At 31.8% G+C, this 18,349-nt stretch overlaps 1 protein-coding gene across 5 annotated transcripts in view; it reads left to right on the top strand.

The window, feature by feature from the left end:
• The window catches only part of LOC135126174 (cell adhesion molecule Dscam1), a 139,749-nt gene that overhangs the window by 120,511 nt on the left and 889 nt on the right, over positions 1–18,349 (top strand). Inside the window, exons 18-24 of one of the 5 annotated variants that reach the window (XM_064052018.1) lie at positions 3,542–3,924; positions 3,973–4,196; positions 13,249–13,542; positions 13,603–13,728; positions 13,772–14,118; positions 17,529–17,601; positions 18,164–18,316. In XM_064052018.1, coding sequence (XP_063908088.1) covers positions 3,542–3,924; positions 3,973–4,196; positions 13,249–13,542; positions 13,603–13,728; positions 13,772–14,118; positions 17,529–17,601; positions 18,164–18,316 — 1,600 coding nt within the window. Of the gene's footprint in view, positions 1–3,541; positions 3,925–3,972; positions 4,197–4,290; positions 4,415–13,248; positions 13,543–13,593; positions 13,729–13,771; positions 14,119–17,528; positions 17,602–18,163; positions 18,317–18,349 lie in introns of those variants that run through there. The other 4 variants (XM_064052016.1, XM_064052017.1, XM_064052019.1 and 1 more) reach the window with 4 other exon arrangements.

Below are 18,349 nucleotides of genomic sequence, written 5' to 3'. Positions count from 1 at the left end.
ACTTTTTGTACCCGAATTAAGTAAAAATCTACTGTCAGTTAATGCTATAACAGAGAATGATGGTGAAGTAACATTTACTAAAGAAAAAGTAGTAATAAGGAAAAACAATGAAAAAATACTTGAAGGAAAAAAAATTGAAAGTGGTTTATATATGGTTAGTATAAATCAAAGTAAGGAAGAGAGTTATCTTGCAGAAAATACTTCAGTAAAAGACTGGCATAGAAAGCTAGGACATTTGGGAACAAAGAATATAAAAAGATTAATAGATCTATCGACAGGCATGAAACTGAATAAAAAGAAATGTCAAATGGGTTTCTGTGAAGTCTGCATGGAAGCAAAGCAAACAAGACTCCCTTTTAATACAACGAGACAGAAGGCAAGACGACCACTAGAAATTCTACATACAGATGTATGCGGCCCAATCGATCCTGAAACTTGGGATGGAAAACGATACATTTTAACAGTGTTAGATGATTATACTCATTATTGTAGAATTTTTCTATTGAAGTATAAGAGTGAAGTATCAGAACATTTAAAAGATTTTATTAGAGAAGCAGAAGCTTATCATAATCAAAAGGTGGTAAAAATACGTTGTGACAATGGTGGTGAATATACGTCATCGAATTTTAAACTCTGGACAAAAAATAAAGGCATTGTTCTGGATTATTCTATACCCCATAGTCCACAACTAAATGGAAAAGCAGAAAGATTAAATAGAACCTTATTGGAAAAGGCAAGAGCGATGATATTTGACACCAAGCTAAGTAAAGATTTTTGGGGCGAAGCTGCGTATGTAGCAGCGTATCTGTTAAATCGAAGTCCTACAGAAGCAATAGACAAAACACCAATAGAATACTGGACCAAAATGAAACCTGATCTGTCCAGATTACAAATATTTGGTTCTGTAGCATATGCAAAGACACTGGGAAATTTACACAAACTTGACCCTAGAAGTAAAAGGTATCTTTTTGTAGGATATGCACCAAATGGTTACCGCTTATGGGATGAAAAATCTAAGGAAATAAAAATACACCGAGATGTTATCTTCAATGAACCAGGTAGTCAATCTTTGGCTGATTACAGAAGAACAAGCAAAATAAATGTTATAGAAAGCGACGAAGAAAATCAGGAACAGAATGCAGAACTAGAAGAAAACAATACAGGTGAAAATTCAGAAACCGAAACTGAAAATGAACAAGACATTAGACAAAAACCAAATCAAATAGAAGTACAAAATATAATTTTGGGAGAAGGAGAAGGCATCACAGAATCAAGAAGAGGAGAAGGCATTACAGAATCAAGAAGAGGAGAAGGCATCACAGAATCAAGAAGAGGAGAAGGCATCGCAGAAACAAGAAGTGGAAGAAAATTAAAACAATCTGTAAAACTTAAAGATTATATTGTAAACTTTGTTGAAGAAGAAGCGTTATTGACTTATGAAGAAGCAGTCAAGGGACCAGAAAAGGACAAATGGCTTGAGGCTATACGTGAAGAAAAAGAATCTCTGAATAAAAATCTTACATGGAGTTACGTGAATATAAATGAAGTAGACAAACATCGCATTCTGACAAGCAAGTGGGTATTCAAAGTTAAAGATAATGGAAAATATAGAGCAAGGTTGGTAGTAAGAGGGTGCCAACAACATAAGGGAATAGATTACAACGAAACATTCAGTCCAGTTGTGAACATAAGCTCAGTAAGAATAATGTTAGCACTAGCTGCCAAGTATAATATGTCAGTTACCAAATTTGACGTAAAAACAGCATTTTTGTATGGAAGTATTTCAGAAGAAATTTTTATGCATGTACCAGAGGGGTTCAAATGTGAACAAACTGAAAACAAAGTGTGTAAATTGTCGAAATCGCTATATGGCCTAAAACAAGCTCCTATGAAATGGAATGGACGTTTTACCACATCTTTAAAACTGAATGGTTTAAAACCACTGATTAGTGATCAATGTTTATTTACGAATATAGAAAAGACCATGTTATTAGCAATCTTTGTAGATGACGGATTATTGATCAGCAAATGTGAAGAAGAAATGAAATCGTTATTGAAAAATCTTCAAACCGAATTTGAAATGACAAGTGAAAAAAATCCTAATAGGTTTTTAGGAATTAGTATTCGAAAACATGATGGAAAAGTTATACTTTCACAACAAGATTATGTACAAGCAACTTTAGAAAAATTTAATATGCAAAACTCCAAACCTGTACCTACGCCCATGGTCAAACAAGATATAAGTTCAGAAGATAAAATGGTAAAAATTAATTATCCATTCAGAGAAGCTGTTGGAAGTTTATTATATTTAAACAACAAGACCAGACCAGACATATCATATGCAGTGAATTACTGTAGTAGAAAAATGGAAAATTTTTCAAATCAAGACATTGTAACAGTAAAAAGAGTGTTTCGCTATTTAATATCTACAAAAAATGATGGACTGTGCTACGATGGCCAAAACAGTGAGAGATTGATTGCCTATTTGTGATTCAGATTTTGCAGGGGACACTGAAACACGCAGAAGTACAACAGGGTACATAATATTTTTTTGTGGTGGACCCATATCGTGGTGTTCCAGGAAACAGCCAATAGTTTCACTTTCAAGCACAGAAGCTGAGTATATATCTGCTGCAGAATGTGTTAAAGAACTTCTTTACCTCAAATCTCTAATTGATGAACTTACCAATGGTGAAGTGAAGATAGATTTGTACGTTGATTAATCAGAGTGCAATCTCAATAGTGAAAACCGGACAGTTCAATCGACGGAGCAAGCACATAGATGTAAGATTTCATTTTATAAATGAAAAGGTGCGAGAAGGTATTATAAACATAAAGTATTGTTCAACTGAAAAACAAATCGCCGACATATTTACCAAACCTCTTGGAAACATTAAATTTGAAAACCTGAAAGAACAATTTATGTCAAGCATCAATTAATAAAATTTGGAGAAGGTGTTAATGAGTTGTTGATGGAAATGAAATTTTAATAAGAGTGTTAATTTTATATTGGAACAGTTGCTATGTAAAAAAAAATAATAATAATTATAAATAAATGATTAACAAAAGTTAATTTTCCAATTTTCTAACAAAAAGAAGTAAAAGTAAAAACCAGAAATCACAACACTTTGGGCCCCGTCTCCATACATTAGGGTAACCTATTTACAAAAGTTTCGCCCGTTTACGTAGCTTGCTTCTGTTTTAATGCCTCGAGTTAACCTTTCGCTTTTCCCGCGTTAATTGTATTAGCTCCTTTAGCTTTTTTATCTTTTTACCTATCGTTCGTTCACATTAGGACTCAATCCTTCGTTTCTTTTGAAGCAAACACCATTATGCTTCTAGCACCTGCTACTATCGAACGAAAGCGGAATTTCAACCTCTGCACACCAATCGCCTAAAACTATGTCCCGTGTAGTCACTTCTTTCACTAGTTGCACACGATTAACTTAAAAGCTTAAAAAAGCTGCCGCTTCCTGTATATTCTGCTACTCGTAACAAACAGATATGCACACGTTTATGCCCCATTTCGCCTCCCCTCCAGATCGGCGAGGGCGAAAGCACAAGGGTTATCTCGATGAGTCCATCAAAGACCGTTCCGGCGCGTATCGCTTCCTTCGGCCGAGAAGTGATAAGTGCCTGGAAACAAAATGTTTATCTACACTGTAAAAGAGTGGGTTTTCCCTTGCCGAACGCAATCTGGCGGCTGAACGAGCTACCGCTCGAAGTGGGAGGTCGAAGGACAATTTTTCCCAACGCCACTCTCGTCATCAAGGACATCCAGAGCGTGGACCAAGCCAACTACTCCTGCAGCGTCGAGAATCAATACGGAAGAGACGAAATCGGATACAGTTTGAAAGTTCTAGTGCCTCCGGAAGCGCCAGTGTTGAGTGTCGTCGACGCTTTCACGGATAGTTTACACTTGAGGTGTGTACCAGCTGAAGTAGGGTGCTCGGGTTTGAGTCAAAGTTGCAGGTGGAGCGACCAAGGAAACGGGGGGTCCCCGATCCTGGGCTACGTCATCAACTACAAGAGGGACCACGGTGACTGGGAGGAGCTGCAGATCTCGGCGAGGACGGACGAACACATGCTGAGGAACCTGTGGTGCGGAACGCGGTATCTCCTGTACATAACGGCTTTCAACAGGATAGGGACAGGGCTCCCGTGCGATATCGTCACGGCGCACACCAAAGGAACCGGTAGGTTCGCTCAACTGGCGTTTTATTTCGTTGTCATTTTTTAAAAAAATATTTTTCTTTTGTTTTTTATTTTTATTGGGGGTGGGGAATAGAGTCACGCACGGTTATCGGTTCATTGTGGGCTGCTCCAGAGGATATGGCCACAAACACCCTGTGTGGAGTGTTACATACCCGACACAGTCCCAAACACTCATAACGGACAACTCCCAAGGGGCAAGGTTTTGTTTTTTCTTTTATTTTTCTTTACCTTATCTTTGTGGAGGGACAATAATACGTAGTAGCATTGTTTAAGTATATTATAGTTGGACAACCTATACGGACAATCACTTTCCCATGTAGAAAAGAATGAACATATATGTTACATCTCACTCGCTTCACTATGAAGTGGCGGTACCTTACGAAAGGGGGTAAAAATAGTCTGCAAGCACGTGATGTCGATAAGGTAGTAAACGGACGTATTAGTCAGTACGTTGTACGGGGAGCAGTCACAAAATAAGCAAACGTACGTGTTGAAGACTTCACATATATGTAATATATTTGTATGTAGTGCATACCTGTTTCATGTGTGTGGTAGCACGTATTTTTACACAAAAACAAATAAATTTAAAATCGCAAAAATTAAATGTAGCAGACTTAAAACAGCCTTGAATGTTCAAAATTGAAAACATTGAAAAATTCAAATATCGGAAAATTGTAAAATCGAGAAATCGAAACATAAAAAAATCAAAAAAATAAAAATTGGAAAATCTAAAATTTAAAAATCGAGAAATTGAACAATCGGTTAATTCAAAAATCGAAACATCGAAAAATTGGAAAATCGAAAAATAAAAAAAATTGGACAATCGAAAATTTAAAAATTCCGAAAATTGAAAAATTGAAATATAGAAGAATTGAAAACTCAAAAAATCGAAAAAAACTAATTTAAAAATTGAAAAGTTAGAATCGAGAAATCGAAAAACTGAAAAATCACAAAATTGAACGAAATATCCAAAAATTAGGAAATTAAAAAATCGAGAAACAGAAAAGTCAAAAAAGCAGAGTCTAAAAATCGCAAACTTAAAAAATCGAAAAATTGAAAAGTCAAAAACCTGAATAATCGAAAAATTGAAGAACTGAAGAACTGAAAAATCGAAACTTGTCAAGTGGAGAAATGGGAATGTAAAAAAATAGATTAATCGAGAAATCCGAAAATTAAAAATTCAGAAAATAAATGTCAAAATTTGAAAAATAAAAGAATATTGAAGAACTGAAAAATCGAAAAATCTAAAATTTACAACATTGAAAAGTTAAGATATCCTAAAACTGGAAAATGGAGAAATCCGCACATCAAAAAGTCAAAAAAATAAAAATTCGAAAATCTAAAATTTAAAAATCGAAAAACTGAAAAATCAACGAATCGAGAAGTCGAAAATTTAAAAAATTGGAAAATTGAAAAATCGGATAAATCTAAAATTCAAAAATCGAAACAGCGAAAAATCGAGAAACCGACAAGCAAAAAATCGAAAAACCAACAAATCGGAAAATTGAAACATCGTAAAATTTAAAAATTGAGACATCGAGAAATTTAAAAATCAAAAGACCAAAAAATCGACGAGTCGAAAAATCGAGAAGTCGAAAAATCGAAAAATTGAGAAACCGAAATAGGTCAAAATCGAAAAATCGAAAACTTAAATATGGAAAAATTGATAAAGCGAGAGATTGAATAATCAAAACATCGAAACCTCCGAATCTCAATAAATTGAGATCTCAAAAAATTTAAAAATTCGGAAATTTGAAGAATTAAAATATAGAACTGGAAGCTCGAGAAATCGAAAAATCTAGAAATTTAAAAATTAAAATATGGAAAAGTTGAAAAATTGAGAAATTGAAATATAAAACAATCGAAAAATTGAAAAATCTAAAGTATAAAAAACGAAAAACTGAAAATCCAAAAATAAAAAATAGAAAAATCTAGAAGTCGAAAAATCAAAGAATCGAAGTATTGAAAAATATCAAAACTGAAAGAAATATCCAAAAATTGAGAAATCTAAAAACCAATAAAGCCAAGTCGAAAAATCGAAAAATCGAAACTTTGAGAAGTGGGAAAATCAAAGATAGATTAATTGGGAAATCAGAAAACTGAAAATTTAACGCAAAAATTTGAAAAATAGAAAAATTTTAGATACTGAAGAACTGAAGTCAAAAAATCGAGAAATCGAAAAATCGAAAATTTAAAATATTGAATAATTAAAATACCGCAAAATTGGAGAATCGAGAAGTCCAATTCAATTTGAAAAATTGAAAAATCGGGACATTGAAAAATTGGAAAATCCAGAAATTGAAAAGCTCAAACGAAAAAATCGAAAAACCGAGAAATCCAAAAACCGGAACATCGAAAAATTCAAAAACTAAGACTTCGAGAAAGCGAAAAATCGGAGGATCGAGAAATTGTGGAGTCGGAAGCAGAAAAGGAAAGTTAAAAATTGAAAAATTGAGAAATTGAACGATCAAAAAAACAACGAAACATCTGAATTCGATAAATTGAGAAATTAAAAAATTGAATAATCGAAATTTTTTTAGAAAGAAAAACTGAAAAATCGAAAATTAAAATTAAAAAAATCGAACAATTGAAAAATTGAAATATAGAAGAATTGAAAACTCGAGATATCGAAAAACATAGAATTTTAAAAAATGAAATACATATTAAAACATCGAAAAGTTGAAAAATTGAGAAATCGAAGCTTTAAACAGTCGCAGAATTGAAAAATTTAAAGTTTACAATAAATTGAAAATCCAAAAAGTAAAAAATCGAGAAATCAAAAAAAAATCCATCAATTCAAAAATCGAAAAGTCGAAAAATTGAAATATTGAAAAATCTCATAACTGAAAGAAATATTCAAAAAATTGAGAAATTAAAAAATTGGAAAATTGAGAAATCGAAAATCTAAAACCTGAATAATCGAAAAATTGAAGAACTGAAGAACTGAAAAATCGAAACTTGTCAAGTGGAGAAATGGGAATATAAAAAAATAGATTAATCGAGAAATCCGAAAATTAAAAATTCAGAAAATAAATGTCAAAATTTGAAAAATAAAAGAATATTGAAGAACTGAAAAATCGAAAAATCTAAAATTTACAACATTGAAAAGTTAAGATATCCTAAAACTGAAAAATGGAGAAATCCACACATCAAAAATTCAAAAAAATAAAAATTCGAAAATCTAAAATTTAAAAATCGAAAAACTGAAAAATCAACGAATCGAGAAGTCGAAAATTTAAAAAATTGGAAAATTGAAAAATCGGATAAATCTAAAATTCAAAAATCGAAACAGCGAAAAATCGAGAAACCGACAAGCAAAAAATCGAAAAACCAACAAATCGGAAAATTGAAACTTCGTAAAATTCAAAAATTGAGACATCGAGAAATTTAAAAATCAAAAGACCAAAAAATCGAGGAGTCGAAAAATCGAAAAATTGAGAAACCGAAATAGGTCAAAATCGAAAAATCGAAAACTTAAATATGGAAAAATTGATAAAGCGAGAGATTGAATAATCAAAACATCGAAACATCCGAATCTCAATAAATTGAGATCTCAAAAAATTTAAAAATTCGGAAATTTGAAGAATTAAAATATAGAACTGGAAGCTCGAGAAATCGAAAAATCTAGAAATTTAAAAATTAAAATATGGAAAAGTTGAAAAATTGAGAAATTGAAATATAAAACAATCGAAAAATTGAAAAATCTAAAGTATAAAAAACGAAAAACTGAAAATCCAAAAATAAAAAATAGAAAAATCTAGAAGTCGAAAAATCAAAGAATCGAAGTATTGAAAAATATCAAAACTGAAAGAAATATCCAAAAATTGAGAAATCTAAAAACCAATAAAGCCAAGTCGAAAAATCGAAAAATCGAAACCTTGAGAAGTGGGAAAATCAAAAATAGATTAATTGGGAAATCAGAAAACTGAAAATTTAACGCAAAAATTTGAAAAATAGAAAAATTTTAGATATTGAAGAACTGAAGTCAAAAAATCGAGAAATCGAAAAATCGAAAATTTAAAATATTGAATAATTAAAATACCGCAAAATTGGAGAATCGAGAAGTCCAATTCAATTTGAAAAATTGAAAAATCGGGACATTGAAAAATTGGAAAATCCAGAAATTGAAAAGCTCAAACGAAAAAATCGAAAAACCGAGAAATCCAAAAACCGGAACATCGAAAAATTCAAAAACTAAGACTTCGAGACAGCGAAAAATCGGAGGATCGAGAAATTGAGGAGTCGGAAGCAGAAAAGGAAAGTTAAAAATTGAAAAATTGAGAAATTGAACAGTCAAAAAAACAACGAAACATCTGAATTCGATAAATTGAGAAATTAAAAAATTGAATAATCGAAATTTTTTTAAAAAGAAAAACTGGAAAATCGAAAATTAAAATTAAAAAAATCGAACAATTGAAAAATTGAAATATAGAGGAATTGAAAACTCGAGATATCGAAAAACCTAGAATTTTAAAAAATGAAATACATATTAAAACATCGAAAAGTTGAAAAATTGAGAAATCGAAGCTTTAAACAGTCGCAGAATTGAAAAATTTAAAGTTTACAATAAATTGAAAATCCAAAAAATAAAAAATCGAGAAATCAAAAAAAAATCCATCAATTCAAAAATCGAAAAGTCGAAAAATTGAAATATTGAAAAATCTCATAACTGAAAGAAATATTCAAAAAATTGAGAAATTAAAAAATTGGAAAATTGAGAAATCGAAAATCTAAAACCTGAATAATCGAAAAATTGAAGAACTGAAGAACTGAAAAATCGAAACTTGTCAAGTGGAGAAATGGGAATATAAAAAAATAGATTAATCGAGAAATCCGAAAATTAAAAATTCAGAAAATAAATGTCAAAATTTGAAAAATAAAAGAATATTGAAGAACTGAAAAATCGAAAAATCTAAAATTTACAACATTGAAAAGTTAAGATATCCTAAAACTGAAAAATGGAGAAATCCACACATCAAAAAGTCAAAAAAATAAAAATTCGAAAATCTAAAATTTAAAAATCGAAAAACTGAAAAATCAACGAATCGAGAAGTCGAAAATTTAAAAAATTGGAAAATTGAAAAATCGGATAAATCTAAAATTCAAAAATCGAAACAGCGAAAAATCGAGAAACCGACAAGCAAAAAATCGAAAAACCAACAAATCGGAAAATTGAAACATCGTAAAATTTAAAAATTGAGACATCGAGAAATTTAAAAATCAAAAGACCAAAAAATCTAGGAGTCGAAAAATCGAGAAGTCGAAAAATCGAAAAATTGAGAAACCGAAATAGGTCAAAATCGAAAAATCGAAAACTTAAATATGGAAAAATTGATAAAGCGAGAGATTGAATAATCAAAACATCGAAACATCCGAATCTCAATAAATTGAGATCTCAAAAAATTTAAAAATTCGGAAATTTGAAGAATTAAAATATAGAACTGGAAGCTCGAGAAATCGAAAAATCTAGAAATTTAAAAATTAAAATATGGAAAAGTTGAAAAATTGAGAAATTGAAATATAAAACAATCGAAAAATTGAAAAATCTAAAGTATAAAAAACGAAAAACTGAAAATCCAAAAATAAAAAATAGAAAAATCTAGAAGTCGAAAAATCAAACAATCGAAGTATTGAAAAATATCAAAACTGAAAGAAATATCCAAAAATTGAGAAATCTAAAAACCAATAAAGCCAAGTCGAAAAATCGAAAAATCGAAACTTTGAGAAGTGGGAAAATCAAAAATAGATTAATTGGGAAATCAGAAAACTGAAAATTTAACGCAAAAATTTGAAAAATAGAAAAATTTTAGATACTGAAGAACTGAAGTCAAAAAATCGAGAAATCGAAAAATCGAAAATTTAAAATATTGAATAATTAAAATACCGCAAAATTGGAGAATCGAGAAGTCCAATTCAATTTGAAAAATTGAAAAATCGGGACATTGAAAAATTGGAAAATCCAGAAATTGAAAAGCTCAAACGAAAAAATCGAAAAACCGAGAAATCCAAAAACTGGAACATCGAAAAATTCAAAAACTAACTTCGAGAAAGCGAAAAATCGGAGGATCGAGAAATTGAGGAGTCGGAAGCAGAAAAGGAAAGTTAAAAATTGAAAAATTGAGAAATTGAACAATCAAAAAAACAACGAAACATCTGAATTCGATAAATTGAGAAATTAAAAAATTGAATAATCGAAATTTTTTTAAAAAGAAAAACTGGAAAATCGAAAATTAAAATTAAAAAAATCGAACAATTGAAAAATTGAAATATAGAAGAATTGAAAACTCGAGATATCGAAAAACCTAGAATTTTAAAAAATGAAATACATATTAAAACATCGAAAAGTTGAAAAATTGAGAAATCGAAGCTTTAAACAGTCGCAGAATTGAAAAATTTAAAGTTTACAATAAATTGAAAATCCAAAAAGTAAAAAATCGAGAAATCAAAAAAAAATCCATCAATTCAAAAATCGAAAAGTCGAAAACTTGAAATATTGAAAAATCTCATAACTGAAAGAAATATTCAAAAAATTGAGAAATTAAAAAATTGGAAAATTGAGAAATCGAAAATCTAAAACCTGAATAATCGAAAAATTGAAGAACTGAAGAACTGAAAAATCGAAACTTGTCAAGTGGAGAAATGGGAATATAAAAAAATAGATTAATCGAGAAATCCGAAAATTAAAAATTCAGAAAATAAATGTCAAAATTTGAAAAATAAAAGAATATTGAAGAACTGAAAAATCGAAAAATCGAAAATTTACAACATTGAAAAGTTAAGATATCCTAAAACTGAAAAATGGAGAAATCCACACATCAAAAAGTCAAAAAAATAAAAATTCGTAAATCTAAAATTTAAAAATCGAAAAACTGAAAAATCAACGAATCGAGAAGTCGAAAATTTAAAAAATTGGAAAATTGAAAAATCGGATAAATCTAAAATTCAAAAATCGAAACAGCGAAAAATCGAGAAACCGACAAGCAAAAAATCGAAAAACCAACAAATCGGAAAATTGAAACATCGTAAAATTTAAAAATTGAGACATCGAGAAATTTAAAAATCAAAAGACCAAAAAATCGAGGAGTCGAAAAATCGAGAAGTCGAAAAATCGAAAAATTGAGAAACCGAAATAGGTCAAAATCGAAAAATCGAAAACTTAAATATGGAAAAATTGATAAAGCGAGAGATTGAATAATCAAAACATCGAAACATCCGAATCTCAATAAATTGAGATCTCAAAAAATTTAAAAATTCGGAAATTTGAAGAATTAAAATATAGAACTGGAAGCTCGAGTAATCGAAAAATCTAGAAATTTAAAAATTAAAATATGGAAAAGTTGAAAAATTGAGAAATTGAAATATAAAACAATCGAAAAATTGAAAAATCTAAAGTATAAAAAACGAAAAACTGAAAATCCAAAAATAAAAAATAGAAAAATCTAGAAGTCGAAAAATCAAAGAATCGAAGTATTGAAAAATATCAAAACTGAAAGAAATATCCAAAAATTGAGAAATCTAAAAGCCAATAAAGCCAAGTCGAAAAATCGAAAAATCGAAACTTTGAGAAGTGGGAAAATCAAAAATAGATTAATTGGGAAATCAGAAAACTGAAAATTTAACGCAAAAATTTGAAAAATAGAAAAATTTTAGATACTGAAGAACTGAAGTCAAAAAATCGAGAAATCGAAAAATCGAAAATTTAAAATATTGAATAATTAAAATACCGCAAAATTGGAGAATCGAGAAGTTCAATTCAATTTGAAAAATTGAAAAATCGGGACATTGAAAAATTGGAAAATCCAGAAATTGAAAAGCTCAAACGAAAAAATCGAAAAACCGAGAAATCCAAAAACCGGAACATCGAAAAATTCAAAAACTAAGACTTCGAGAAAGCGAAAAATCGGAGGATCGAGAAATTGTGGAGTCGGAAGCAGAAAAGGAAAGTTAAAAATTGAAAAATTGAGAAATTGAACAATCAAAAAAACAACGAAACATCTGAATTCGATAAATTGAGAAATTAAAAAATTGAATAATCGAAATTTTTTTAAAAAGAAAAACTGGAAAATCGAAAATTAAAATTAAAAAAATCGAACAATTGAAAAATTGAAATATAGAAGAATTGAAAACTCGAAATATCGAAAAACCTAGAATTTTAAAAAATGAAATACATATTAAAACATCGAAAAGTTGAAAAATTGAGAAATCGAAGCTTTAAACAGTCGCAGAATTGAAAAATTTAAAGTTTACAATAAATTGAAAATCCAAAAAGTAAAAAATCGAGAAATCAAAAAAAAATCCATCAATTCAAAAATCGAAAAGTCGAAAAATTGAAATATTGAAAAATCTCATAACTGAAAGAAATATTCAAAAAATTGAGAAATTAAAAAATTGGAAAATTGAGAAATAGAAAATCTAAAAAAGCAAAATCGAAAAATCGTAATCTTAAAAAATCGAAAAATTGAAGAATTGAAGGTGTGAAAAATCGAAACTTTAGGAAGTCCAGAATTGGACAAATAAAAAAAAATATTTTAGAAATCGGCAAACTGAAAATTTAGAAACGTGAAAATTTGAAAAATTGAAAAATCGAAATATTTAAAAACCGCAAAATTGAAGAGGACAAAAATTGAGAAATCGTATCATTGAAACATCGAAAGATTGAGAAATCGAAAAATAAAAAAATCGAGAAATAGAAAATTTGAAGAATCGGAATCGGAAAAGCCCAAAACGCCCCCTGGATTCCTTGTCCTAAAACTCGCTATTTAGGCGAAGTAAAATTTGTATTAGGTTGTCCAACTATAATATACTTAAACAATGGTAGTAGTAAGCGAAGAAAGATAAACTCCTCCGTAGTCTAGTGGTAAGGGTACCTGCCCGGCATGCGGTAAACGTACGGTTCGATTCCCACCGGAGAAGCAACATTTTTCTTCGCTTACTTACATCTTGTTTAAATAAATACACTATGCACATCATTTCAAGACGTTGAATAAATAAACTCAAGATGTTTCCCTGCTTAGTGGTCATATTTTCTTGTAGTCCCCGTCAAGCCTAAGCAGTCGCAAATGCTCACCATGAACGCGACGGTGGTCACCATCTGGTTGGACTCTTGGGGCGACGGCGGTTGCGGCATCCTCTACTTCGTGATCGAATTTCGTCCCGGAAGACACTCCTCGTGGATAATGTCGTCCAACCACGTTAAACCCACCGAGCGAATATACAGCATAAGCGACCTATGGCCTGCCACTGAATACCAATTAAAAATCACTGCTCACAACAACGCGGGGGACACCGAAGCTCTATACAACTTCACAACTTTGACACTGATGGGTGGTGAGTACCTTCCAAAATCGGGATACAAACTCTGACCGATTTTATACACAGCCGTTCCAGAACTCTCGCCCCCTGTGTCGCATTCCGGGGATCATCCTTTTTATACCAACGCCCGCGTCCTAGTTCCCATAATCTTATCAGTTTTAGTGTTAGTGGCTCTGATTGCGACTCTCTTCTGGAGGAAAAGTGAGTGCGCGGTTTCGCTGGGTTGCGTATGTTTGATTGGTAGATTTTGCAGAGATTCGGAGTGAGAGGGAGGGCCAGAATAGGTCGATGGGTGAATCGCCTTCGATGGCTCAGATACAGAACAAGCAGAATCGAGATCAGCAGTACCTCGCGGTGCGAGCGGGACGAGGACCGCAACCTTTGACCATTGATTCGGATACTTATAAGGCCGAATCTGCAGACTACATCGAGGACATATGTCCTTATGCCACGTTCCAGCTGTCCAAACCTGCTTACAGTGAAAGCTCGTACAGCGGGAACGTGTACAGTGGGCCGTACCATTCGGTACGGGGTTCTTTTGTTTATCATGATGTTAAACCACCACCTATTGATAAGTTTAAGTTAGGACATGTAAGTTTCATTTCTTTTATTTGTTTTCTGCTCTGATTATGATTGTTTGATGATTTCGTACTTTGTTACTTTGAGTCAAACAAGTGAAGACATGCATGTGTAGCAGCCCCGTAGCTAGAAAACTTATTCAGGGGGGGGCAAGTTTGTCGACAGAGGGGGCTTCATGTAAATATTTATATTTTAATAATACACTCAGATAACTACTTTATTTTTTCTGAGTTTTTATATTTGAAAGAACATTAAAATAATTGGAAACGTCGATTTTTTACTCTAAATTTTCGTAAAAATCTGTCGAAGTCCAAAAAATTAGTACGGTACTTGGTTAAAATGCTGGTTAAAACAGAGAATGTAGATTCACAAACAGCTGTACTGCATCCAAAAATTTGTGTAGTGGCCATATAGGTAACATCCAATTTGTTTGAGTTTATTTTTTTGCATGTTTAGTACATATTTTAAAAATCCGACTTCGAAACCAAATATTTCGAAAATTTTGGTACGGAACCATGAACTCGTCATGTTTTTTTTTAAACTCGTCGAGATCTGTATTTCAGAATTTTTTGTCAACTTTAACAAAAGCTCAATTTTTGGAAACCCATATAAAATTTTTGACTTTTCCTAAACATTTTCGAATATTACCAAAAGAATTCCTTTGTTCATCTCGATTTCCAAAAATCGTTTTGGATTCAATTTTTTTGAAAATTGTTACATTTTTTCCAGAATCGACGGAAGAAATATGGCAATTTTTGAGAACCTGTATAAAATTTTTTACTTTTTTCAAGCACGTTCGAGATTACCAAAAGGGATTCCTTTATTGATTTCGATCTCCAGATGTTGTTTTTGGTTGTTTTTTCGAAAATTCGTACAATTTTTCCATAATCGCCAAAAGAAATATGGTAATTTTTGAGAAATTTTGAAAATTCCAGCTCGAAACCGAGTATTTCGAAAATTTTGATCCGGAACCTTGAACCTGTCATGTTTTTTTAAGCTCGTCGAAATCTATATTTCAGAATTTTTTGTCAACTTTTACGAAAGTTCAATTTTTGAAAACCCATATAAAATTTTTGACTTTTCCCAAGCATTTTCAAAAATTATCAAAAGAGATTCCTTTGTTTATCTCGATTTCCAAAAATTGTTTTGGATTCAATTTTTTTGAAAATTCTTACAATTTTTGCAGAATCGATGGAAGAAATATGGCAATTTTTGAGAACCTGTATCAAATTTTTGACTTTTTTAAATCACGTTCGAGATTACCAAAAGGGATTCCTTTATTGATTTCGATCTCCAGATGTTGTTTTTGGTTGTTTTTTCAAAAATGCGTGCAATTTTTCCACAATCGCCAAAAGAAATATGGTAATTTTTGAGAAATTTTGAAAATTCGAGCTCGAAACCGAGTATTTCGAAAATTTTGATCCGGAACCTTGAACCTGTCATGTTTTTTTAAGCTCGTCGAAATCTATATTTCAGAATTTTTTGTCAACTTTTAGGAAAGTTCAATTTTTGAAAACCCATATAAAATTTTTGACTTTTCCCAGGCATTTTCAAAAATTACCGAAAGGGATTCCTTTATTGATTTCGATCTCCAGATGTTGTTTTTGGTTTTATTTGGTTGAAAAGTCGGAAAATTTTTCAGCAATCGCCAAACGAAATGTAATTTTTGAACTTTGAAACCGAATGTTTCGAAAATCTTGATCTGGGACCATCTAGACCTTGTGTTTTTTGATTGAGCTCGTCGAGATCAACATTTCAGATTTTTTTGTGGATTTTTAGTCAACTTCAACAAAAGCTAAATTTTTGAAAATCCATAAAATGTTTTTGACTTTTCCCAAGCGTTTTCGAAAATTAGCAAAAGGGATCTCTTTATCGATTTCGATCTCCAGATGTTGTTTTTGGTTTTATTTTCTCGAAATTTGTACAATTTTTCCAGAGCCGCCAAAAGAAATGTAATTTTTGAGAAATTTTGAAATGTCGACTTTGAAACCGAATTTTTTGAAAATCTTGGTCTGGGACCATCAAGACCTTATGTTTTTGGATTAAGCTCATCGAGATCTACATCTCGGAATTTTTTGTTAATTTCAACAAAAGCTCAATTTTTGAAAATCCATATACATTTTTTGACTTTTCCCAAGCATCTTCGAAAATTAGCAAGAGGGATCTCTTTATTGATTTTGATCTCCAGATGTTATTTTTGGTTATATTTTTTTGATATTTCGTCGAATTTTTCCACAATCGCATAAAGAAATAGCTTTTTTTAAAGTAACTTTTGAGATTTTTTAAAAATTTTAGGTAGAAACCCAATATTTCGTAAATTTTGTTCCGGGAGCATGAACATGTTTTTCCATTAAGCTCATCGAGATCTATATTTCAGAATTTTTTGTCAACTCTAACAAAAGCTCAATTTTTGAAAACTAAATAAATTTTGACTTTTCTTGAGCATTTCCAAAAATTACCAAAAGTCATTCATTTATTTATTTCAATCTTCAGATGTTGTTTTTGGTTTTATTTGATCGAAAATTTGTAAAATTTTTCTAGAATCGTCAAAAGAAATAGGAGTATAATTTTTGAGAAACAATAAAAAGTCGACTTGGAAACCGAATATTTCGGAAAATCTTCGTCTGGGACCAGCAAGACCTTTTTTTTGACTAAACTCGTCGAGATCTGCATCTCAGAATTTTTACCCAATTTCAACAAAAGCTCAATTTTTGAAAATCTATAAAAAAAATTTTACTTTTCCCACGCATTTTCGAAAACTAGCAGAAGGAATCTTTTTATTGATTTCGATCTCCAAATGTTTTTTTTTTGGTTTTATTTTTTCGAAAATTGGTAGAATTTTTCCAGAGCCGCCAAAAGAAATGTAATTTTTGAGAAATTTTGAAATGTCGACTTTGAAACCGAATTTTTGAAAAATCTTGGTCTGGGACCATCAAGACCTTATGTTTTTTGATTAAGCTCATCGAGATCTACATCTCAGAATTTTTTGTCGATTTTTTGTCCATTTCAATAAATCCTCAATTTTTAGGAAATCCATATATTTTTGACTTTTCTCAAGTACATAGTAGGCTATGGAATAAAATGTGACATGTTCATTTTTTTATACGGTCAACATCAACGGTAGGGTGATATTGCCAAATAATATACCCTGTAAGAAAATAAAGGGGGGGCGGGTGGGGCCAGTTAATATGCTTCGGCAATCGGCATTATATTGAAATTTTATTACTAATTTGAAATTTATAATGTATAAGTCTTCCAGGGGGGGCAACCACAATTGCTAGGGGGGGCGCAGCCCCCTCTTGCCCCCCCGTAGCTACGGGGCTGATGTGTAGAAAGGGACAAGCGGTCAAAAGATGTCTTGGTACTTGTGATTGTTTGTCCCTAGATGATGTAGACGTTTTTGACACCGTCGTTATTTCCAGAACAAAGAACCAGAATATACCAAAGTTCGGAGAAAAGGGGGGAGACTGAGGGATCCACACTCGGAGAGTCAAGGTAACTATTCATGTGGTTGGAGTTTACATGCACTCTTTGACTCGACAATTTTGGTTCGGTTTGTTTCCTCCACCACACGAAAAACCTAAAAGTCGGTTCCGAAACCCTACACCTGACAACGTCACAGTCGTTAGATTGGGCCACGGTGACAACCGGTGACCAAAGAATATAACACAAATCCTGAACTGAAACACGCATGACTTAGTTTTATGCAACTGACATTCTCTTCGCACTACTTAACCAAAACAAGAAAATGTCACTTGTATCTCGTTGTACTATATTTCAACCACCGCAACCTCCCCCCACCTTCCAAGCAATTGTGAGTAGTGGTAGAAGGAGAGCAGACGTTGTCAGAAGATTTTTGCCAGCTCCAGTGGCGGCTAGTCGGGGTGGGCAGGGTGGTCATAACTAAAATTCACTAACAAATTTTTCGACCGACCACGAGCCGCCACAGTACCCCCTCCCTTCCCCAGTGAGTAGTTCAGTAGTAGATTTGGGGCCACTGCTGCTCACACGTTGGTCCGCGCACCAAACATCTAACACCAACAGCAACATTTTTCAGAGTCTGATAACCTGGGCAGCACTGACTCAGAAGTGAAGAAGATACTAACTCTGCACCTGCCTATTTCAGAGTACGACACTCTCGGCTCGGACTCGGAAGGCGACGGTCGCGCCACCAGCCAAGAACTCATGTCGTTTAGTCATAGAATGCGTGGTAAACACACTTAACATACAGGCCGTAACCGCG

Source organism: Zophobas morio, unplaced genomic scaffold (assembly GCF_036711695.1).
Source record: "Zophobas morio isolate AGI-343-1 ecotype UQ-CSIRO unplaced genomic scaffold, CSIRO_AGI_Zmor_V1 ptg000010l, whole genome shotgun sequence".
NCBI classification, from domain to species: domain Eukaryota; kingdom Metazoa; phylum Arthropoda; class Insecta; order Coleoptera; family Tenebrionidae; genus Zophobas; species Zophobas morio.
Note: the sequence above shows the minus strand (reverse complement) of the source record. Positions and strands in the feature narration are given on the sequence as shown.